Raw genomic sequence first — 25,947 nt, 5'->3', positions numbered from 1 at the left:
TCTCTCGGGTGAGGTTCTGGTATGGATCTAAGGCTTTGGGGAGAGACTGGACATCCTGCTGGATTTCTGGAATGGGGTCACTGAGGCAGGATTTGTAGGTGGATGAACGTGACAGTTGGTGGAGTCCTTCTGCCAGGCGTCCTTGCAGTTCAAAACAACAGTGGTGCAGCCTTTGTCAGCAGGTGTGGTAATAAGGTCAGAATCAGATTTTATGTGGTGGATTGCGGTTCTTTCTGCAGATGTAAAGCTATCTTGCATGTTGAGGGATTTGGAGAATGATGGTGAGGCAAGGTTTGAGGTTAAGAAAAACTGGAAAGTTAAGTAAAGTAGGGTAAATTAGAGTTCCAGTAGTGTTTTCTGAAGGATTCTAGTGCAAGTCATTTACGAGATATTGTGTTTTGAAAAGTTCACACAGTGATACTTGTACAAAATCTGCAGTAGCTTACAGCAGAGAACTGCACAAGAGGATTCACTGGTTCTGTGGATTCTGACCAGAAACTAGACAATTCACCGTCATAGTTTGTGTCCAAAACAACCACCAACAGTGGTAACTCGCGCCGGTGTGGAGAGACTGCTGCACACCTGCTAGCATTACAGTGGAGATGTCCAAGCAGGCTGCAGTAATACGTCATTGCACATTGTCGGATGTAGTCGGTATGTCCTCGTAGACAGTGTCTTTAACTTTTCCCACAGAAAAAAGTCTACTGGCATTAAAGCTGTGGAATGGGCTGCCAAGGTGCAGGTCCTCTGTGTCCAGTCCAACAATTTGGAAACAATTCATGAAGACACAGCTAGTTCTTTGCTTTGTGCACTAGGAACTGGACAGCCATCATGTTTGTACCACAGGTTCCTCCTAGTCTGCAGAGGAATGACTTCTAGCATCTGTGGAAAATGATCCGTTAGGAGGCTGCGATACTTTTGTCCGTTCAGTGTTCCGTCTATGAAAAACAGGCCTATGAGTTGATGGTACACTATCCCACACCAGACATTTAGACTCCACGGGTGCTGACATTACACATGCCAAAGCCAACGGGTATTTTAAGCAGACTAATAGTGCATATTTTGGTGGTTTACCTTGTAAGTAGGCTGTTTAGGTTTGTTTATTGGTAACGCCACCTCTGTATGAAAATCACTGGCTGTGCTGTGTGCAGTCTGTGGCTGCTTTTCATTGTTGTAATACTCGCCATTGTAGTGTTAGGCAGCTGGCTGTGAACAGCGTGTAGCGTTGCGCAGTTGGAGGTGAGCCGCCAGCAGTGGTGGATGTGGGGAGAGAGATGGCGGAGTTTTGTAATTTGTCATGACTATTAAGGTAAATACAGTGTTTGTTCTCTACTAATATCTTTCATCTGCTAACTATCCCTATCAGTAGTTAGTGCCTTCCATAGTTTGAATCTTTTATTTAGCTGGCAGTAGTGGCGCTCGCTGTATTGCAGTAGTTCGAGTAATCAAGATTTTTGTGAGGTAAGCGATTTGTGAAACGCATAGGTTAATGTTAGTCAGGGCCATTCTTTCGTAGGGATTTTTTGAAAGTCAGATTGCGTTGCGCTAAAAATATTGTGTATCAGTTTAAGCACAGTCATGTAAAATCATTAAAAGGGGATGTTTCATATGTCGACCCTTAGCCTAGGATACCTCACTGCCAGGATACCTCACTGGAATCTTCTGATTTTTTTCTTGTAGTTTGTGTAATTAGTGTAGATTTTGTTTATTGCTAGCGCGTAATTGTAGAGACAATTTCCATTGTAGTTGTAGTTTTTCATTGTTGTACAGTAAAACAGTTGTGGCATGCATGTAGATTTGCACCAAGTATTTCGCAGCTGCAATTAACTAGATATTATTTTCAGTGTTATGTTAATGTGTTCTCTTATTTTTGCTCTTCAAATTGTGCTTTTCTGTGTTGTCGTGTGAAATACTGTGACAATAATGGCGTGTGAAAAACGTAACACTAGACTCCAAAGCAAACTGAGAAATAATAGTGACGACGAGCGTAGCTTGCCAGCACCACTGTGTAATGAATTAACAGACGTTCAAAGTAGTAATTTGGTAACTGTGCATAGGGAAATGGAGCGGGCTGCAAACAATGGTGTAGACAGCGAAACAATTAGAGAACAGGGAAGCATTATCGATCGATCGATCGGTCGGCAATAGCGCGGCTCAGGAATCCGAAATGACACGAGACGATCTCACAAATACTGTAGATTCAGGTTTTGGATCCTCACCGTTTTCTCAAATAAGTCAAGACACATTTTCTGCTTGTCAAAATGTGAATGTTGCCGGTGCAAATGCACTGCCGAAAAGCGTAGAGGAACAGATTCCAGACACTAATGCATTGTTATTACAGCTAATGCAACAAATGGGACAAAATCTTCAAAAGTTAGACACAATTGAGCAAAATCAGAAACAAATGGAACAAAATCTTCAAAAGTTAGACTCATTGGAGCAAACTCTTGAACAAACACGTGAGGATTTAACTACTGAGTTACATCACATTGAATCGAAATGTCAAAAAGTCTGTAACGACGTAAAAACACAAATTTGTGAGCATTTCCAACCTATTTTTTCGCGTCATGAAAATGCACTACAGAATCACGAAGCAGCCATAAAAGAACTGCAAACTACTGTTCATGAAAATCATGAGACCTTGCAAGCTAAATTTGACTCAGTTGCATCTACCGATTCGGTTATGCAACTTGCAAAAACTCAGGAAAACTTGAAGGACACAGTAGATTCGATTTCAACACAAATGGACAATCTGAAACTTGGTTCAGAAAAACACACTGAGGAAATGTGTTCACTATCGGAGAAAGTAGCCGAACTTTCGGATCAGTTCACTAACTTATCTACGAAGGTAGATGATAATCTGAAAGACACAAAACCGGTAGTCTTTAATGACACAGAAGAGAGCGAACAAATTAGGAAACTGAAACAAAATCTGAATCAAATTAATACGCAACACCAAAGAGAAATCCGCGAAGTACAAGATCAGCTGACACAGGTAATACAAGAATTACGTATTTCAGAGGACACTCGCGCTCCAACACGGGAAGAGGGACATAGAAATACAGAAAAGACGCAAAATAATAACACAGGGCACTTCGGAAATTATGAAAGAGGTTGGCGGTGTGCGCCGAATTTTGAGATGAAACCGCCGAAACGACGTAACAATGACCGATATGCTACTCGCCGACACAATGATTTTTATTATAAGCTGTTAAAAAAAAGAAAAAAAAAAAAAAAAAAAGGGAGGCAGTATTACTTCAGACGCAACGGTTCAGCGCGCAGTTACGATTCAGGGAGAAATTCTCCACCTTGTGACCGACAAGAAAGAAACTATGGCATCTACCGACATGATGACAGACGATATGATCGTAACGACAGACCTGAATTACATCAGAACTGGCGGGATTCTAACAGAGCTGGGCCCTCTCGGCAAGGCGAATTTGTAGAAGTTCGGTCTCCTAATCCCAATAACGACGCGCGCCAACATAGAGACAGACAATGACCCGCACCGCAGGTAGCCGCGTGCGCCGGCTGGCTCCGAGAAAAATAACATAGCGCTAACCTTGAAAAAAATTCCAGTATTCTTTAACGACGTATACCGCATGTTAATTGCATTGTTCAAACTCTGCGTACTAGGAAGAGAAAAGGTTTAGACCACATTTCACATGTAAAACCGTTTATTGAAAGATAATCTGCTTTTTTTTTAGGCAACATTTTGGTTTAGTTGAAAATACATTCTGGGTTTAAAGTACTTTCTGTGAGATACCAGATGACACAGAGGTTAGTTTATGTGACAGCTACACGATTTTATCACGACGCTACTAATGAGTGACAATTTACAATGTTGCTTTTGCGGTGTTTCTGTTTTATATTTGCACAGTTTTCTGAATTCTTTTGGAAAGAAAAACATGTTTTAGTAGTAACTTTTGTGGTATAGCAACAATGAGGCAGCCTTTTCCGTAGCACAACAATACGTTACAGTACAGTACTTTCTTCATCACAACAATAAGCGTAATAACTAAGATATCTATACGCAAAGCATTTCACTTTTGTGTATCATCAGGTAAGTACATTGACTTCTGCAGAACTTAGCTTTTGGAGGACGATAACTACGAGACTTCCACAGAGATTATCTTACAACATGACGCACAGTTTAGCGCTATAGGACACGTATTTGAGTGATTAATTTTGTACTTAAAACATTTATTTTTAAAGATTTTTGAATTACAAAGAAAGTTTTCCGAGATACATTTCATTCCATTGATGTAATTTGTAACACCTGAGGGTATAATTACATTTATCCTCAGGGGGGTACACGCCTACTTTGTGTACCATGTGTTTGGCACGCACAAGGAGCCCTAGCTAATATGGTATTTGCTTATACAACTTTACACATCGGTACCATATTTCTCTAACACAGAATTACACAGCTATCTGATTATTTGACAGAGAAACAAACATTCTTTTTACTACGTCAGTGACAGACGTTTACGCAATTACACAGTTGGATAACTTCACACTTATGAAACTGTATTTTGTCTGTACTTTGTAAACTGTTCATATTTTTTCAGAACCATTGTGATACTACGTGAGCTTTGAATGATGTATTTGGTATGGGATCATGATTTTTAAAGTACGTTTGAGGTCGATGACACCATTGAAATGAGCAGAGAATTTTTTTTAGGTTTTGATATTAGCTACGACTATTGAGAGATTTGACTGAGGTGTTATGATGTTATTTTTACGACGACGATGTGTATTATGCTGTTGAGATATGTTTATGATCAATAAGGTGATGCTACCGTATATGAGGAATTTGATTATGCTACGGATTTCTAAGATGAAATATTGAAGACGTGTCGACGAATATGTATATGTGTAATAAAGTAAGGAATAATGAGTAGTGGTTAGGGAAAAAGGATGTTGGAAACCAAGAATTGTACTTTAGAGTTATGAAATGTGTGTAAATGCGTGAATGTATCACAATGCTGACGAATATTTTTTTTTGGACACTTATATTTATAGGATTTTGTTTCTACAGATTGGTAACGCAAATTCTCAACCTGTGAATTTTTTTTTAAGACTGCCACTGTAGCGGAATCTGCTGTCGTAAATATTTCCGTAAGAAAGTTAAGTGACCACCTGCACGTAATGCGTCGTGGGCACACAGCTGTGTCAGACACCTGGAGAACAAGCCATTAGGGTGTGCCTTTCCGGAAGCACAGGTAGAAAAAAAAAAGGGGAAGCCATTAACCTCGCTTCTGACATTCCTTTGTAGAAAGCATCGTAAAAAACGACACGGTCGAACTTGAAAACATATGATTACACTGGATGCCTAATGAAATGACGAGAAATATTTTTATGTCTATACACCTGATTATGACTACTGTCTCTCTAGTTGAGAGATTTTTCTACTAACTTATGAAATACCTCATGACTACTGAATGATATTTTTATGCTTTGCCTTTCATAGTTGCTTATTTCATTTGATATCTAGTTTCTAGCTGCACTGCAGCATTGGTTCAAATAAAATTTTATAGATGTACTAATATAAATATTTTCTGTCTGCAGATCTATTAAATAATAATTTTGTAATCCACATTCTTCGAAAAAGGAGCTCTTGGAATGGAAAGAACAATAAGAAGGGACTAATAACAGGAACTGCATACATAATTTTCTTTTCAACTACTTATTAATTTTTTTTCGTAGAGTAAGTTTTTGTGATGCATCACTCTAGTGTTAAGATGTGACGTAAGTTTTAAACATGGCCATTTTTACTGTAATATTTTTTCTGCTTGAGCTATGTCATGTTTAGGTATAAGTTGCTGCTGTTTGCCAGGCATAGTGTTATTGAATTTGACTTTGTATTATTCTGTTAAGCCAGTTTTACTAATGATTTCTTGTTATTGTTTGTTGCACATTGCCTTAGATTAGTTGTAATATTACAATTGCTTTGCTAATTTCTTAATGCTGCTTGCTTCGCAAATCTGCGTTTTTTTTATTGCTGTTTCTATTAATTGTTTTATGTGATGCTGCATTGCCTCGTCCCTTAGTTTACTATCTGAGCTCAGTAGATTTAAGTTAGCTTAAGAGGGGGTAGACTATATAAGAAACTAACTATGATGAATTGGAAGCAATGCATTGACAAGGTATATAAAAAAAGATTTGGGCCTAAATGAATATTGTACAATGAGCCACATTTATTTTGAAAGAAATATGGTTAGAATACAGAAAAGAGGTACAGATAGGACTTTTTGGGAATATTGATGAATGAAGGGAGATCTCCAAGAACAAAAAAGGTTTTGTTCGCAAAATACTGCAGTACCAAAAGTTACACTGAAAACGAACCCTGTCCTTTCCATTGTGTTATTCCCCTATGTGTTTGTGCACCCTTGTGTATTTGTTTTCTTCCTGTCTCTGTTTACTGTTTCATAGAACTTTTTTCTCTTCTAATACTCAGCTACATGAACTATGATGAGGAATACTGTTATCCTCAAATATAATTTGCATTGATAATATGTTATTTACTTTGTAAAGATGTTTAGACATTTATCTGTTTTGTTTTACTGCTCATATGTGAAGTTGATGTTTCGAAAATTATTCTGATCTTTTATGTATTTACTTATGTCATAATTCCTGTAACACTGATGTATATATTTTTATTCTTTTGTAAAGCCTGTATTACTACAAATGTTATCTGTATTGTTATGTTCTTTAATGATGTATTTTGTACCTTTGTAATTGTATTCTCATGTTATAAAATTGTAATTGACACCAGTTCAGCAAATTAAGTAACTTGTAAGTTACATTTCACTGCACACATTTCTGTTGGTCATAGTATACGGACAATATGTGAGAAGTAGGGACTGTTAGTGTTTGTATGTGTGTTAATAATTCAGCAAGGGACTGGATAACAGCATTGCTGGTTCTAAGGACGATTAAAAAAAAAAAAAAAAAAAAAAAAAAAAAAACAAAAAACTTTGTGAGTGCACAAGTGGTGATTATGGACTTGCTATATTATCCGCAAGACTCTTCAATGGTGATTGTGCACCTGCACAGTCACAACAGATGGCTGCTGGCCATCTCTACAAGGACTGCTGTGGGTCTGCACCTCTGGTGGCCCACCAATACCGTAATCTCTACCAGGACTACAGTGGGTCTGCTCTGTGATGACCTACCCACCAATACTCTTCAAAACTTCGACTGACTCCGCTGTGGGTTTGCTCTGTTGTGGCCCATTACCTGTCAGCATGTCAAGAGTCAGCACTGTCTTTCCGTTGGAAGGACAACGCTACTTCTTCAAGACTGCATGGAAATCCACTACTTCCGTGTGCATTTTCTTTTACTGCTCAGACATTGAGAAAAACACTGCAATGTGATGAATGATCAGGACTGTCTTTATGGACTGTGAGAAAATTTTAGCTTTTGACCAACATTGTATCAATCAGTGTGTGCATTTGATTTCTTTGTTATTGTAATTACGATTATGAAAAATTTTATCAAATATGTATTGCCCACTGCCCAACCCAATTTGTAAAATTTTTTGTGGGGAGCATGGGGGCTATGTAAGTAGGCTGTTTAGGTTTGTTTATTGGTAACGCCACCTCTGTATGAAAATCACTGGCTGTGCTGTGTGCAGTCTGTGGCTGCTTTTCATTGTTGTAATACTCGCCATTGTAGTGTTAGGCAGCTGGCTGTGAACAGCGCGTAGTGTTGCGCAGTTGGAGGTGAGCCGCCAGCAGTGGTGGATGTGGGGAGAGAGATGGCGGAGTTTTGTAATTTGTCATGACTATTAAGGTAAATACAGTGTTTGTTCTCTACTAATATCTTTCATTTGCTAACTATCCCTATCAGTAGTTAGTGCCTTCCATAGTTTGAATCTTTTATTTAGCTGGCAGTAGTGGCGCTCGCTGTATTGCAGTAGTTCGAGTAATCAAGATTTTTGTGAGGTAAGCGATTTGTGAAACGCATAGGTTAATGTTAGTCAGGGCCATTCTTTCGTAGGGATTTTTTGAAAGTCAGATTGCGTTGCGCTAAAAATATTGTGTATCAGTTTAAGCACAGTCATGTAAAATCATTAAAAGGGGATGTTTCAACCTGTCTGTAATTGATAAATGTGGCTTCCTCACTAACCGAGGTACACGATAGATCTGGATTATCTGTCTAAATGCCAGTGTGCAAAAGTTAACACGATTCTCATAATCCTTTACGTGCAGCTCTTGATGGAGAGAGATGTGATAAGGATGGACCCTATGTCACCGGAGAATTCATGGGACGCTTGCCTGACTCGTGCCCCTTCCTTGTGCTGTTGCACGGGAGCTAACATGTGGGTTAAGTGCAACAGCAAGAAGAATAGTAATTTTTCCTTCTTCTGTCACCACTTGTTTCCTTCTGTCATGTTGTCTATGTGTTACACTGCCATTTCTATCACATACCTGGTTGAAGAGATCGATAAATAACTGCCGAGATGGGTGATGTCTGGTGGGATATCCTGCCGCATGCACCGTACGAGGACGAATTGAATTCTTCCTAGACTCTCCATACACCGTGAGCAAGTTGGCCTTATTTGCATCGGTGAATCCCGTCGTCCACTCGTGACCTACTGCTTGGAATGTCATACGCTAACTGACTATTAAGTTGTAATGTACTCAAGGAACACACACGCACACTGTAAACAAACTTAACAACATTGAGCCGAGTAACTAGGTGGGTTGAATGGCACAAGCAAGTGTTGGTGTGAAAACTTTAAAAAATAGGACATCTCATTAATGAGTCACACTAGAATCCTCCAACAAACACCACTGACATTTTTATTTACCCTACCTTAGTTTTTTTCCATTTAAAAATTGCAGAAAAAATACACTTTCTCAGTATTATTAAAATCTGTTGATTTGTTAACAATATGAGTCCCTGACTACCAAACCATTCTATAAGAACTGCACAGCGATAGCTCTTTTCATTTCCACATTATCTGCATTGAAAGTTTTAGGTGATTCACCCTGTATACCCTGCATACCACCGTGAAATGCATGGCAGGGAGTACATCCCAAAGTACCAGTTAGTAGGGTTTCTTCCTGTTCCGTTCATGTATGGAGTGTGGGAAGAATGATTGTTTATATGTTTCTGTGCATGCTGTGGTGAATCTAATCTTGTCTTCACCATCCCTATCTGAGTGACATGTAGGAGATTGTAGTATATTCCTACAGTCATAATTGAAAGCCAGTACTTGAAACTTTGTAAGCAGGCCTTCTCAGGGCAGTTTACATCTATCTTCAAGGGTTACATACTCAGTGCAAATGTCTTCAACCAGTTCCCATCTAGCACAATGCAAGATATTGCTGGCAGGAAAAAAAAGAAACTTCAGCAGCCACTACAGCACTACTACAAATTATCTGTTACATATATTTGCAGACTAAAATTATTGTTAACTACATGCAATGAAGCATTGTGCATTGCAAAACTTCATGATGACTTAGTTCTATTTTGTGAATAGGCCCCAGATGAAGGTTACACTTTTGTTTGAAAATGGCCAGTGTGTGTGTGTGTGTGTGTGTGTGTGTGTAAATGTTAAGGAAAATAACTGAGAAACCAGAAGTTTTTTCTTAGTAGTGGCTTTCATACTAATTTAATAGGCTACATTTAGCCAGCAAAATCATAAATAATATGAATTGGTGCAATGGCAGTTTATTGTCAGTGTAATGAACAGATGAAGTTTGTACAAGTTTCTTGTAATTTCTCAATGTTCATCTTGACTAGTTTCATATCTCTGAAGCCTCTTCGGAACATCATGAATGAATGACCAAAGTTGACTTTCTGTTCCTAAATTAAGATGCTGGATATTTTGAAGGGGAAAAAGACCCATATGCCACTGACTGTAGTTCAATTGTTCAACTACAAAATCAAAATTCTGGTTTGCTTCTTCACGTCAAAACATTCGGCAAATGATTTTGATCACTCTCTGAACCTCCGTTGGGAAAGTTTTGTCTTCCCCTGTGTATTTGGTTGCAGTCTATTTTTATTTTGAAATTATTTTTCTAGGCACTAAACACCAAGAAAGTAGAAGTATGAAAAATTGTACAGTAAAAAGTCATAAAATAAATGTGTAACCCAAACACAACAAAACTAACATTAAAGAAACTGGCACACCAAAGGAGACAAAGAAACCATAATGGTAATGCTAGAGTAATCAGCTGTGAAAATATTTTACAGCTCGTCTTAATCAATGTTTGGACTTGATGTATGCTTCACTGTGTTGCAGAACTGACAGATGCATTTCCATGTCTCTGAAACCATGAAATGCTATGTCAAACATGGGAACTATTGCGGATGTTCAAATGTATCTCTTAAGTTTTTAAAGCAAGGTCTTTTGAATCTGTTTAGTCCCTAATTCTACTTTTCATGCTCAGATAATCTCTTCTCCTCACTGTGAGATTATATCGGTACTTGTTTCAGTGTGCCAGTAAGCTCAACATTACATGGAGACCAATCCTGCAGTGTTCTAGAGGACTGGAAGGAACAGGGCTGCTGAAAAGATGTGGAGATGCTACCCATTCATTGGATCCTAGTTTAACATTCGTACCAACAGTGACATTAAATGGGGTATGTATTTTAAGACTTAGATACATGAACACACTATTATTTAAGATGAAATGCTGTAGACTCAGTTATGTTCACACAGCGAAAGATCAATTGGACACATTTTTGTGGGAGACAACCTTGCACTCAGTTTAGTTTTTACTTGAGCTGTATATTGTGACATATCACTTTGTTAAAGTGATGTGTTGCACAGTGTATTTAGCACTGATGAGTGATGGTCATTGACTGCTGAAGAAAATTTATTTAATGTTGATTGGAATGTGGAGAACGTGCATCGAGCATGGGGTTTCTCGGAATGTGCGCATTGATTGAATAGTAATGGAGACAATGTTGTTACTGAACAGGCCAATGCTGGCAGCGGCTAATGTTTGGTGATATTTGTTCTTAGTGTTTCCTTCAGCTAACGGGTCATCAAAGTTGCACTGGCCTATGTGGAGGAAGATGGCCATGACATTGCGTAAGGAAGTCACGGAACAAAAATAAGTTCGACATAAGAGGGTCTGCTGTGAATTGTGGCTCTGTTTATTGTGAATGTGTTTGAACTGTACTTGTCAAGCAGATAGGGTACTGTGTGAAGTTGTTTTCTGAGTGTAAAAAGTTTTTTATGTGGTTTACAAAAGAAGAGAAACATGTCATTTAGTAGCGTGCAGAGAAGGAGTATGTTGTCAGATTTTCAGCAATCAGCAGCTTGCTGAAAAGCATAAGAAGTCAACGATTTGAGGCATGCACGGTATAGGTGGATACTGATTTGGGGAGAAATAGAGAGGGGGGGGGGGGGGGGGGGGGAGAGAAAGAGAAAGAGAAAGAGAGAGAGAGAGAGAGAGAGAGAGAGATTTTCAACTTAAGACATAGGTAACAAGAGGCATTTTGACATTAGCAGCTGAAGCATCCCCAACTCTCTTGTGGTTCCCTTTTTAGGTACTCCACGTTGACGTCTGCTCGTAGATACGTATCGTTGGTAGGTTTTCTGGCTTTACTTCCCAACGTGACAGCGATGACTCTCCGATGAGGTGCGGGCCTTGTGTTTTGCTATTACTGTGAGTCTTGTAAATATCGCTTTTATTTAGTAATTTGCCCGGCTAAAACTCTCCCCTTTTATGATTAAGGCAGCCTGCGCCACCTTTTGGAGGGAGTGGGGATGTCAAAGAGTCACAAAAGTTCATATTAAGCAGTTTGTAGAACACATAAACATTCACTTCAGTTACTGTGTTAGTTAATGCCTACGCTTTCCGCTAGATGGTGGTGACTTACTGCTGAATAGCTTTGGTTCCGTAAAACCTTCACTGATTAGTACTAGGTAAATGAAATAAGTACAACACTCTTGTATTTCACTTTCACTCTATATTCAAGGATTAAGATGGTGATGAATGATGGTCTATTTAAAAGGTTCCTAGCCTGGAGGAATCTAAATAGTCTGCAAATGCCAATATGCATGCACTCTACATCCAGATTTGCAACTAACGGCACACGACACTTTCACATGTTAATATCTGAATACCGGTACCTCTGAATTCACTTGTATCAGCAGATAATTTGAGTTTCTGTCATCTATATGTTCGTAAAGTTCCAATCTGGCACTATAGTCCTAAAATCCCCTTAATACTCCGTTGCTACCAACAGTCAGAGATCATACACTACATCACTTTTAATCTCCGTAATATTCTTACAGTTTATCATGAATCTTAACACGATAAAGTCCAATCTAATTATTGTCTCACTGACTGAGATGGGTTCCCCACCCTTTAACGAAACAATCGAGGAAAAAAGGCGGCAATACTGATGATCAGGCCTTTTTATAGGTTTTTCATCACAAGAGTTTAACGTCACTGCCTTCTCCATGACGGAGCTTCTGTGGCTTTGCTGTACTGAGATGTTAAACTACTTGCTGATATACTATAATTTTGATCTGCAATTACCAAACTCTGATTCTACACTATTTTCCCCTCTAAAAATTGTATTCTTAATTTTAAATTATTCTTTCTATAGCTTTTATCACTGTAAACTGAACCGAGGTGTTACATTCCTACCTTCCAGCTAATGTATTGCATTACTCAGCCAAAAACTGTCAGAGAGATATCCAGGAAACATTTCAATTGGTGACTTATTACATTAATTGGACTACTACTTCCATACTTTCAGCATATCACATTTTAAATTTTCCTTGGACTCTAGGCTTGTTATGCATCAATAAGAGAGATGATAAGACATACTTATAGCATTCTCCAAGGACCCTAATAATTTTAGTATGAATAATTTCATCAGTGGTTGCTAGAACTAATGCTTTCTTCCCAATGCACTGCAATTTGCTATGCAAACAGTGGAAAGTCCTGGATGGAAAAAGGCAATATTATTAAAATGGTAGATTGCTTCTCTTGGAACATGGCAATAAAACATAAGGAAGAAGAGAAGGAATACTGTTTCATAGATCTGTAGTGATCACCAGCTACTGTTGGCTGCTGTGTTTATGTAAGCTGTTTAAGAGTTCTCACTCCAGCTGCCAGAGGTACTGGGTTTTGGTTTGTTCTCTGTGTGCAGCGCAGTGTTCCATGTCTGTTACAAAGGACAGTAGTTTCTTCGCAGTGGTAAACAGCTCCTGTCAGACTCTTCTCTAACACTAACTAGTCTCAAATATTATCATGTACCTTCTGTGTTTATTGGTGAATAAATTTTATTCATTCCTGGAATACTGGAGGATCATGTTTCATACAGCTGGGAGTATGTTGAACACAAAATTATAGTTGTTCAGACAGCTCATACCTACTTGGACCAACATTGGTGACCCTGATGTGATCAACCTGCATGTTCAGTCTATGTAACCAGAAGGAGCAAGGCTAACTTTTAAAAACCAATACAGTATTTTCATGAAATGCAACACGTACCAGCTGTTGAAGTACCCTCATTATTGTGACTCACTGTGGGACTGCCTCCATGTTGGCCTCGTAATCCTGTATTGTGGTTCAGATATGCAGAAGTGTGCTTTCAATTCACTGGAATAACTGGAATTCACCTAAATTTGCCTTAGTGATGAGCCAGCTGGATCATCATTATGTGGCTAAAGTCAAATATGGAATAGCTGCACCTCCTGAGTGACATTCCTAAGACAAACTCAAGGCCGAATTACTTCGGAGTGGTTTCTGCCTAAGAAGAAGAGTGCATGCGGCATGTCATACCGTAAGAAGATATATGTGACACAAAAGCAGCACAATATCATAGGTACTTGCACAGAAAAGTCTACGCAGACACTGTAGCTGACACCGTGCTGTGTACTGTGTGCTGTAGCCAACTTCCAGCCCACCTAAATGAACATTTGTACACATGCTGGTCGATATGAGTCTCCCTACTGGATTACTTTGTTACTGAGTTGTATTTATTTATTTTTTTAATAGAAATTTTAGGATCAGAAAAAGTGTAATTTATTATATTTTGTTAAATGCACACATTAGGTTCATGTTCATGAATATAATAGAAAACATAACAGCAAACCTACATTACTATCATCATTATTATTAATGAAATAATGCAATAGTGCTGAAAATGTAATATTGGTTTACATCTTTGCAAATTCGAAATTAATACCACTGCTCCGGATATTTACAGCAAATTTTAAAACTCCCCATTTCTCCAGAGGGACAGGAGCACTTAGTTTTCTTTCTATTTGATCATTGTTCATGTAATTCCATACTTTTTTGCAAAATTTCTAGCTGTAATGGATTTGACTTTATATCTTCAATAACTTTAGCAAAAGGTGGGTATTTAGGAGAGATGTCCATCACCTACTGCACTACGAGCAGACTGACAATGAAAATAAAGATAGCACAGCAAGACAGCAGTGGTTTTTGTAGCAGAATGAAATCGCACCATAACCAGTGCAGCTGTTGTGCCTTGTCAGATGCCTTGTTGACTCTGTAATTGAATACTATTTCAACTTGCGACATGTTTCAGTAACTTGGAAAAAATATTTTTGTTGTAATATTTTGTTAGAATGGAAATCATGATTACAGAAATACTGTTATTTTATATTACAGCACAGCTTAAAAGGGCCAAGACACAAAGGAATTACAGATATTGGTTACAATTGAGCACTGATTACATGGAAGGAGAAAGTTGAACTGGACTGGAATTGAAACCATTGATTTAATCAGTACCTGGTCACAGCCAATGTCTGTAATTCCTTTGTGTCTTAATTCATAGTGGCTGCTGCATCAAAATGATGTCTGTTCTTTTGGACATGTCAGAAAGTATGAACACCACATATATTTAAAAGGGTTAAATTGATAAAGGGCTTCTGGCATAGGAAGTCACCCTCATTCTGCCAATGACCTTGTCAAAGAGAGCACAGGATCAGGCAGAGGTTCAGGATACTCTCTTGTCTTTGTGGGTGGGGAAACTGCCCCTAAAGATCGAAGAAACAGCAATGATTAATAGCATGAGGATTCAGAAGGCAATGGAAATCACGGCATTAAAGACCCATAATGTGTATCCACAGGACATATGGCCTGTAATTGAAGAAGTGTCATGAAGATCTCTCCATTGGCAAAAGAGTCAGAAATACTCCCCCATTTCTGGGAGATCTCTGGGAGGGTAATCTCAAGGGGAGATGGCCATGAGAAAAAGATTGAATAACCAATGAAAGTATAACATTCTACAAGTCAGGGCAATGCAATGTCAGAAGTTTGAACGTGGTAGGGAAGCTAGAAAATCTGCAAAGGGAAATGCAAAGCCTCATTCTAAATATAGTAGGGGCCATTGAAGTGAAATGGAAAGAAGACATGGAAAGAAGACAAGGATTCCTGATCAGATGCTTATACGATAATATCAACAGCAGCAGAGAATTGTATAATGGGAGTAGGATTTGTTATGAATAGGAAGGTAGGACAGAGAGCATGTTTTTGTGAGCTGTTCAGTGACAGGGTTATTCTTATTGGAATTTACAGCAACCAACACAGATGATGATGATAGTTCAAATACATGTCAATGTAGCAAGCTGAAGATGAAGCAATAGAGCAAGTATATGAGGATATTGAAAGGGTTATACAGTATGTAAAGGGAGATGAAAACGAAATAGTCATGGAGGACTGGAATGAAGTTGTAGGGGGAAAAGTAGAAGAAAAGGTATAGGAGAATATGGGCTTGGGACAAGGAATGAGGGAGAATAAAGACTAATTGAGTTCTCTAATAAATTTCAGGTAGTAATTGTGAATACCCTATTCAAGAATCACAAGAGGAGGCGGTATACTTGAAAAACGATGGGTGATACAGGAATATTTCTGTTACATTGCATCATGATCAGACAGAGATTCCGAAATCAGATACTGGATTGTAAAGCATACCCAGGAGCAGATATAGACTCAGATCATGATGTAGTAGTGATGAAGAGTAGGCTGAAGTTTAAGAGATTAGTCAGGAAGAATCAATACGCAAAGAAGTGGGATACAGAAGGACTAAGGAATGATGAGGTATGCTTGAAGTTCTCTGTGGCTATATATTCAGCAATAAGGAACAGCACAGTAGGCAGTACAATTTAGGAGGGATGGACATCTCTAAGAATGATAACCATGGAAGTTAGAAAGAAAAACATGGGTGCAGGGGAGGGAACTGCAAAGAAACCATGGGTAGCAGAAGAAATACGAAAGAAGGAAGTACAAAAACGACCAGGGACACTAAGGAATAGAGACATACAAGTCATTAAGTCGTGTGGAGTGGCTGCGCAGTTAGAGGCACCACGTCACAAATTGCGCAGCCCCTCCTGCTGGAGGTTAGAGTCCTCCCTCGAGCATGGGAGTGTGTGTTGTCCTTAGTGTAAGTTAGTTTAAGTAGTGTGTAAGTCTAGGGACTGATGACCTTAGCAGTTTGGTCCCTTAGGAATTCACACACATCTGAACAAGTCATTTAGGAATGAAATAAACAGGAAGTGCATGGAAGCTAAGGGGAAAGTGCTGCATGTAAAATGTGAACAAAATCGAAAAAGAAGTGATAGTCGGAAGGACAAGTAATGGTGGTAACATTAAGAGCGCAATGGGAATTCCACTGTTAAATGAAGTGGAGAGAGTGGATAGGTGGGAAGAGTACATTGAAGGCCTCTATGAGGGGGAAGATTTGTCTGATGTGATGGAAGAAGAAGAAGAAGGAGTCCATTTAGAAGAGAAAGGGGATCCAGTATTAGAATCAGAATTTAAAAGAGCTTTATGGAGGACTTAAGATCAAATACGGCCGAAGGGATAGCTAACATTCCATCAGAATTTTTAAAATCATTGGGGAACGTGGCAACAAAACTACTATTAATGTTGGTATGTAGAATGTATGAGTCTGGCGACATACCGTCTGACTTTCAGAAAAAAATGTCATTCACACAGTTCCGAAGACTGCAAGAGCTGACAAGTGTAAGAATTATCACATGATGAGCTTAACAGCTCATGCATCCAAGTTACTGAAAAGAATAATACACAGAAAATGAAAAGAAAACTGAGGATGTGTTAGATGTCGATCAGTTTGGCTTTAGGAAAGCTAAAGTCACCAGAGAGGGAATTCTGCCATTGCAATAGATAATAGAAGCAAGACTAAAGAAAAATCAGGACACCTTCATAGGATTTGTCCAACTGGAAGAAGCATTTGATAATGTTAAATGGTGCAAGATGTTTTAAATTCTGAGAAAAATAGTGGTAAGTTATAGGGAGAGATGGTTAATATACAGTACTTACAAGAGCTAAGAGAGAATAACAAGAGTGGACAACCAAGAATGAAGTCCTCAGATTAAAAATGGTTGTAAGACAGGGATGTAGTCTTTTACCCCTACTGTTCAATCTATACATTGAAGAAGCAATGATGGAAACAAAAGAAAGTTTCAGGAGTGGGATTAAAATTCGAGGTGAAAGGATATCACTGATACGATTCACTGATGACATTGCTACCCTGTGTGAAAATGAAAAAGGATTATAAGATCTGCTGGATCAAATGAACAATCTAATGAGTACAGAATATGGATTGAGAGTAAAATGAAGGAAGACAAAAGTAGTGAGAAGTAGCAAAAATGAGAACAGCAAGGAACTTAACATTAGGATTGATGGTCACACAGTAGACATAGTTAAGGAACTCTACTACCTAGGTTTCAAAATAACCAGTGACAGATGGAGCGAGGAGGATATCAAAAGCAGACTAGGAAAAAGGGCGTGCCTGGTCAGGAGAAGTTTAGTAGTAACAAACATAGGCCTTAATTTGAGGAAGAAATTTCTGAGAATATATGTTTGGAGCACAGCATTGCATTGTATTGTAGTGAAACATGGACTGGGGAAATTGGAACAGAAGAGAATTGAAGCATTTGAGATGTGGTTGCTACAGAAGAATGTTGGAAAATTTGGTGAACTGATAAGGTAAGCAATGAGGAGGTTCTGCGCAGGATTGGAGAGAAACTGTGGAGGACAACAGAGTTTGGAATACATTCAGCAAATAATTGAAGATGTAGTTTGCAAGTGCTACTCTGAGATGAAAAGGTTGGCATAGGGGAGGGATTTGCAGCGGGCTGCATCAAACCAGTCAGAAGACTGATGAATAAAAAAAAAAAAAAAAAAAAAAAAAAAAAAAAAAAAAAAAAAAAAAAAAAAAAAAGTTTAACACATTATTTCTTTTACTACTTCTGCTTTTGGCAACAACAACTCATAGATCATCATTTACACACAAATTGTTTCGCATACCCTTGTGAGGTCAACGGAGAAATTTTATCAGTCAGCTAGAAGCCAGCAGAGATGTCTAGTAACTAATTACATTGGCATAAACACACACATTTAGAAAGAGTCCATAGTGATTGAATCGAGACCCCCAGATCAGCCTAGATGATTCTAAAGTAATGGAAAAGTTAAAATCTGCTTCATATGACCATCTGTGTTAACTGAAATTTACATACCTTAGATATATTCTGATATATTGTAATTGTAGCTAATTAAGCATGTGGATTATGTAACTTTCATAATAAGTACTCCAACTACCTTTGTTGTTCAAAAAATAATATTGAAACCCTGTTAGTAGTTTGTAAAAGAACTGAAAATGATCTATAAGAGAAGTATGAGTACAGAAATGCTCTTCCCTCACATCCTGATGATTTTGTGCACATATGGGTACCGAAGCTGTTATGTAAATAGGATAGTAAATTTTAGTGGTGTCAAGAGCTTTAAATATTTCTCTGTGGCAGTCAGTTTGCTCTCAGGATTTTTACCATTTGTGTATACAAAAAACTTAATATCTAAGATACTGCTTGAGAGATGCCACATTTTAAGGTTATGACATACAGAATGAAGGTATCACTGTATCTTTAAAGCTAGTCAAACAGTGAAAAATCCATGATAAAATCACAGTATGAATGTTAGTGAACTAATAAATATTTGAAATTATAATATAATTGGATAGACAGGAAATCGAGAGAAAACAGATATAAAATATATAGAAATGCAAAAATCAGACAATGGAAACTCCAGGTAGCAATTTCCACAATATTAGGAAATGGATAAATTGCTACTCACTGTAAATATGAGACTTTCAGTTGCAGCTACACACAATGAAATGGCTTGAGCCACATGACCAGCATCACTGCTGGTCATGTGGGTATGAGACATGATTGTTTGTGTGAATATGTGTGTGTGTTTTCTTTTCTAAAGAAGGTTTATGCCAAAAGTTAAATGTGTAACAATCTTTCCGTTGTGCCTGTCTGCAACTCAACACATTATGAGCAGCAATCTGTCCTTTTCCTAATATAGTAGATATGGAAATGTGCTAGCCTCCAGAGTCAGTGGCTCCTTCTTCTCACCTAAGGGTTGAAGGGAAAGAAACAGGGATGAAAGCAAAGGACTGATGAGGTTTAGGAAATGGTGATACTTACGGAAGAGTCACACAGCACCTCGGGCGACCAAAACTTACCAGATGGGATGAGACGGAAAGACATTGATACATGCACAACGTAAATGCACACACGGCCACTGTGGCCACACGGGGGAGAGTAGTAACCGTGCTTGGGATGGTTGTTGGAGTTACAGAAGAGGTGTGGAAGACAGGTAGGGGTGGAGGAAGGTAGTGCTGCCTGTCAGAATGTGGAGGGTCACTGCAGGGTGGGACGGTGACCTGCTAGGTGCTGCGTCAGGAGGCTACGGTGGGGGTAAAGGGGAGAGGAGAGAAGCAGAAGGGAGTGTGGAGGTGTGCTGGGGGGACAGGAGGCTTGTGTGAGGCTGGAGTGGGAGCAGGGGAGATGATAGGTGAATGAAGGACGGGGACTAGTGAAGGCTGAGGCTACGAGGGTTAAGGGAATGAATCGTGTCATGTAGAACTGGTCTACATCTGACAGTAAATTTCACTTGTTAGCTCCATGAGCAACACTGTTTGTCCACCATATGTCTGGGCCTGGAGACTAGCAGGTTTGGTAGGGGTCTGTTGAAGTACAATGGAGAAGCCTCTATAGCAGTACGTCCAGCAAGCTAGCAGGAGCATCTCTGCATCCAATAGCAAAAGTAAAAGGAGCCCCAAAAAGCCCTGTAGCATTCCTCCTAATCGTCCTTCAGGTTGAGGACACCTTTACCCTTTCACCTTACTGAAGAGTATTAACTGGCTTGGAAGCTGAGAGTAGTGAACAGTAACACACTGAGATATTAGTAAGGTAGTACACAGCACATAGATGGTATGTGATAGTTATTTCATTTGACAATTTACAGAGCCTGATTATATATTATCCTTCCCTATATGCTCCTCCCCCCCCCCCCTAATTTCCTGGCCCAAATCCTGTTCCCTCCCCCCATCCCCAGCTCCTTACGTGTGTGTGTGTGTGTGTGTGTGTGTGTGTGTGTGTGTGTGTGTGTGTGTGTGTGTGTGTGTGTCTCCTTAAGTGTTGTTTCTTAAAGAAAAATGATGATATATGTTGTCTTCCAGAGCCAAGGTAACCAGACTGCCATACTTAATGATTTTTGGAGGGAAGTCTGTGCAATTTTTCCAGTAAGTATAATGTTTGTTGTTAATTATGTTTATTATAAAATCTTTTTTCATACTTTTTCCTTTACTCAGTGAAAGACAAACTATGTCAGAATTACAGCCTCACTGGAAACTAAGCTTTTAGGCATTTTACTGCAGATGAAAAGCATACAAGAGATTAAAAAAAAAAAAAAAAAAAAAAAAAAAAAACCTCACAACTCTTTCAAAAGATGTTGCTCATCTCACTTCTCTGCATTTATATATTACCAGCAGAAATTTGAAAACATGAAAGCACTTAAATAAAAAACATGATGTCCTTGTATATAATACAAGATATAAAGTGAAGAAATTTTGTACAGCCTGTATGGACACAAATATTTTAAAAAATGTGTACTACAACTTGTCCTATGGAGATAGCCAAACCATCTACAAAAAATGTGATTTCTGCACCTTGATCATTTGTTAACAATATAAATTCATTCTAATTAGCTTATTACTTCTACTCAAACTCAGAATTTTAATAGCATTTAAAATACAAGCCACTCAGAAAGCATAAAGTTAAAAAAAACTACTACCACTGCAATTGGAGTGTAATATATTGTATTTTATTTATTTCTTTAGTTAAATATCAGTCATCAGTACTTTATTTCTCAGGTAACTTGAAGAGGGTTCTCTCTCTCTCTCTCTCTCTCTCTCTCTCTCTCTCTCTCTCTGTGTGTGTGTGTGTGTGTGTGTGTGTGTGTGTGTGGGGGGGGGGGGGGGGGGGGGGCACGCGCGCACAATTTTTAAAGATATTTTGAGTGTTGTGCTGAAATACTTGACATAGAAAGATACAAATTGCTGGTGCTCATTTTCATTCAATCACCTCCAGAGATATGCATGAGTAGAGGTATGCATTAAAAAATTAAAACACATCAAAACAAAGCAAGTCACAGAAATCTAATCTGGACACAGTATTGTAAATGAACTACCACTACACTCACTGAATGTAACTTATTAAAATTAGTTGTACTTTACTATGACTGTAACCTACATTGAATGATACAAGTTAACTGTTACCAGTCACTGTTCATTTATTTTGGCAATGTATTTCAAAGGTTTGAAATGCCATCTTGAGGTGGTTTTACATTGATAGTAAAAGGAAATTTAGAGGGTGAGATGTGTTTTCTGCAGCGATGCTTGCGCACAACACTCTGTATGTGTTCAACAGTTGATGCAGGTGGTGTTTGATGAAGGTTGATGTGGAGCTGATTAGTGAGACATTTCATGTGGTATGGCAACATGTCTGCAAGACATCATTTCAGTGTGTGATCGTGGATGAGCAGTTGGATGGCTTGAAGCCAGTGAAGTTGTCACTACTATGGCCACAGTAAAGGATGTGTCTAAAAGTGTCATCTTGCAATTAAAAAATGCTGCTGAAGGTGGAAATACTATGTGAAAGCCTATTGTTTGTCATAAATGGACCACCACACTGCAAGAGGATCAATAAGTAGCCCAAGTGGCAAAGAGAAACAGATATCTCACTTCTAGGCAGATCGCTGCAGACCTCGCATCTGCTACCAGTACATTTGTCTCTGCCAGAACTGTTTCACAGTTATAAAATCAGGCTGCTTTTATGCTCAGAAGCCTGTTGAATTCATCCAACTTCAACCACATCATTGTCAAGAAAGAATTTATTGGCGCAGAGACATGTTGGTTGGGGTCAGCAACAGTGGTCCAGAGTGACGTTCTCCAGTGAATGCTACCTCACTTTAGGGTAGGAAGGACAAAAAGAAATCAAGTTTTAAGAGAGGTTAGGATTGAAACAAACCTTCAGTTTGAGAAAGAAACAAAACAAACATAATTCTAGCTTATTACATCAGCAGAAACAGCTGTTGGTTAAGAATTTTAAAATCAGCAGAAATTTCAACTATACCCAATTTTAAATCACTTAATGTGAAATGTCAGCTATCATTATTGCATCAAAATATTCGAGGACTGAGAAATAAAATTAATCAATTAATTATCTGCATAGATGAATTAGAATCCTCAAACCCAGCTGACATAATCTGCCTCTCTGAACCTCACGTGACCACTGGTATAGAACTTTTAAGTGTTACAGGATTTAGGTTGGCATCTCACTTTTGTAGAGCAGAAATAGAGAAGTTACCACATTCATCAGGAACCATCATAAATTTAAGAAGATAGACATTCATAAATTTTGCCTAGAACAGCATATAGAAGCATGTGCAACAAAAGTAGAATTTCACAAAAAATCCTTCATAATATTAAGTGTATATTGAGTACCTGCAGGTAACTTTAATCTGTTCATCAACCACGTTGAAGCTGTACTGGCCCATTTAACAACCAAAAACAAAAAAATAGTAGTTGCTGATAACTTCAATGTAGATTTCCTTTAAGACTCTCCCAATAAGAACTTATTTGAGTTAGTAGCACTATCATTCAACTTAATTCCCACTGTAAAGTTCCCCACTAGGGTAGCAAATTGTTCACAAACAGCCATTGATAACATCTTATAGAAAAGTCCAATGAACAAAATTATATTACAAAATCAATAGTCAATGGCCTCTCAGACCATTACATGCAGTTCCTTCCGTTAAATGTTAATACTGAACAGGATATAAAATCTGTTAAATCTAAGCTCAAGAGGGTAATCAATAAGCCAAAAACTGATTATTTTAGGACACTCCTCCGAGAAATTCACTGGAGTGATGTTTACAATGCTCATGGCATGAATGAAAAATATAACACTTTTGCTAATAAAGTGATTACCTTATTTGACCACTGTTTGACCCTACAACTAACCAAGGTTAGAGCAAAGTCTGCAACGAAACTGTGGATTACTCAACGAATAGGGGTATCTTGTAAAACAAAAAGAAAACTGTATCTGTCAGTCCGAAACAGTTTTGGTGTTGATGCTATAGCACGTTACAAGAAATACTGCAAAATATTAAAGACTGGAATACGAACATCAAAGCAAATATATTACAAGGAAAAGATAGTCATATCAGATAACAAAATAAAGACAATGTGGGATATAGTGAAGGAGGAGACCAGTAGAACCAGAAATCAAGAGGGAAAATAGCATTAAGAGTAAATGATACATTGGTGACAAATGTATATAGCGTTGCAGAACTTTTTAACAAACATTTTATAACTGTTGCTGAAAAGATAGGATTGTCAGGTTCTGTAGATGCTGCTATGGAATATCTCAGACCAGACATTTCAAGTGACTTCAATAATATGAATTTGACCCTCACTGCCCTAGCAGAAATATTGTCCATCATAAAATCTTTGGCCGCGCGGTTAGAGATGCCATGTCACCGATGTCACTGACTGCACAGCCCGTCCTGCCAGAGGTTTGAGTCGTGTGTGTGTGTGTGTTGTTCTTAGTATAAGTTAGTTTAAATAATGTGTAAGTTTAGGGACCAATGATCTCAGCAGTTTGGTCCCTTAGAAATTCACACACATTTGAACATTTTGAACATAAAATCTTCAAAATCGAAAACATCTAGTGGGTATGATGAAATATCAACAAAGTCAATTAAAGAATGTGATTCTGAGCTAAGTAACATATTAAGCTATCTGTGTAACCAGTCGTTTATCAGTGGAATATTTCCTGAATGGTTGAAATATGCTGAAGTTAGGCCACTGTTTAAGAAGGGAGACAAAGAAATTGTATCAAATTTCTGTCCAATTTCACTCTTGCCAGAATTCTCAAAAATTTTATGACAGGTAATGTACAATCGGCTTTACAACCATCATATCACAAATAACATACTGTCAAAGCGGCAGTTCGAATTTCTAAAGGGTTCTGATATTGAGAAGGCTATCTACACTTACAGTGAAAATGTACTTAACTCATTAGACAAAAAATTGCTGGCATCTGGCATATTTTGTGATCTGTCAAGGATATTTGACTGTCTAAATCACAATAACTTTTTAAGTAAATTAGAATATTATGGTGTAACAGGAAATGTTGCAAAATGGTTCAAATCTTATATCTCTGGCAGGAAACAAAGGGTGTTACTAGGAAAGAGACATGTATCAAGCTATCACGCATTATCCAACTGGGAACTAACTACATGTGGGGGTCCCACAGCATTCCATTTTGGGCCCCTTACTTTTTCTCATGTTTATCAATGACCTTTCATCAGTAACATTACCAGATGCCCAGTTTGTTTTGTTTGTCAATGATACAAACATTGCAATAACTAGCAAATCAAGTGTAGTCTTAGAAAGATCTTCTAATAAAATATTTGTGGACATTAATCACTGATTCCTAGCCAATTCTTTGTCACTAAACTTTGGAAAAACATACTACGTGCAGTTCAGAACTTGTAAGGGGTGTCTCATGAGCAGTTTGCGATTTGCAGGGGGGGGGGGGGATTTCCCCCCCTCTGCATCAGACCATCCCCTCCTCTGGTTTTAGTTAATTCGTCCCAACCTGGGATGTTTATTTCCCAAGCACTGGAGTAAAACTTTACATATAATTTAAAGTTGTGGATCCGAACACTGAAAGTTTTTAATAAGTCGTACTATTAACACTATTAATATGTTTGAGTTTTCTATCATCAAAATAAGTACAGCTTTTCACAAATGTGCCTCTACTTTTTGAATTCCCCTTGTATACCTGTATGTAGAGGATTTTGTAAATAAGCTTTACCTATAATGTACTTTTAAAGATATAACAAGTGATGGCTTTTCTGATAGTGCATACGCGTGAATAGTGAGTTTCAGCATTAACATCTATTTATAAATAGCTGTTTAACCATGCATAATGCCACAGTCCAAGCTAGTAACATATATAATTCTAATAACCCCGAAGACATCCCCCCCCACTGGTAAAAGCACAAATCGCACCCTGCTCACAAGTATATGCCTAACATACCATGACAAGCAGATAGGAGAAGTGGACAGCGTTAAATTCTTGGAATTATAGCCTGATAATAAATTCAACTGGGAGGAGCACATCACAGAACTGCTGAAGCATCTTAACAAATCTCTATTTGCAATGCAAATTGTGTCAGACATAGGGGATATAAAAGTGAAAAAGCTGGCATACTATGCTTACTTTCATTCCTTAATGTCATAGGGGATTATTTTTTGGGGTAATTCATCAAGCCAATGTAAAGTTTCCCAGGCACAAAAACATGCAATAAGAATTATATGTGGTGTGAATTCAAATACATCCTGCAGAAGCCTGTTTAGAGAACTAGGGATACTAACTACTACTTCCAATATATTTATTCCTTAATGAAATTTGTCATTAAAAATATATCACTTATTCAAACTAACAGCTCAATTCATGGAATCAGTACTAGAAATAAGAATATTCTTCACAAGGGTTTAAAGTCACTTACTCTAGTACAAAAAGATGTGCATTATTCAGCAACACACATTTTTAAT

The 25,947-nt window shown here is 38.2% G+C and overlaps 1 protein-coding gene across 1 annotated transcript in view; it reads left to right on the top strand.

Moving 5' to 3' along the window:
• LOC126210297 (gamma-interferon-inducible lysosomal thiol reductase-like) overlaps window positions 1-25,947 on the top strand; it is a 92,134-nt gene that overhangs the window by 57,853 nt on the left and 8,334 nt on the right. The window contains exons 4-5 of the mRNA XM_049939494.1: window positions 10,453-10,599; window positions 20,500-20,562. Coding sequence (XP_049795451.1) covers window positions 10,453-10,599; window positions 20,500-20,562 — 210 coding nt within the window. The remainder of the gene's footprint in view (window positions 1-10,452; window positions 10,600-20,499; window positions 20,563-25,947) is intronic.

Source organism: Schistocerca nitens, chromosome 10 (assembly GCF_023898315.1).
Source record: "Schistocerca nitens isolate TAMUIC-IGC-003100 chromosome 10, iqSchNite1.1, whole genome shotgun sequence".
NCBI classification, from domain to species: Eukaryota; Metazoa; Arthropoda; class Insecta; order Orthoptera; family Acrididae; genus Schistocerca; species Schistocerca nitens.
Note: the sequence above shows the minus strand (reverse complement) of the source record. Positions and strands in the feature narration are given on the sequence as shown.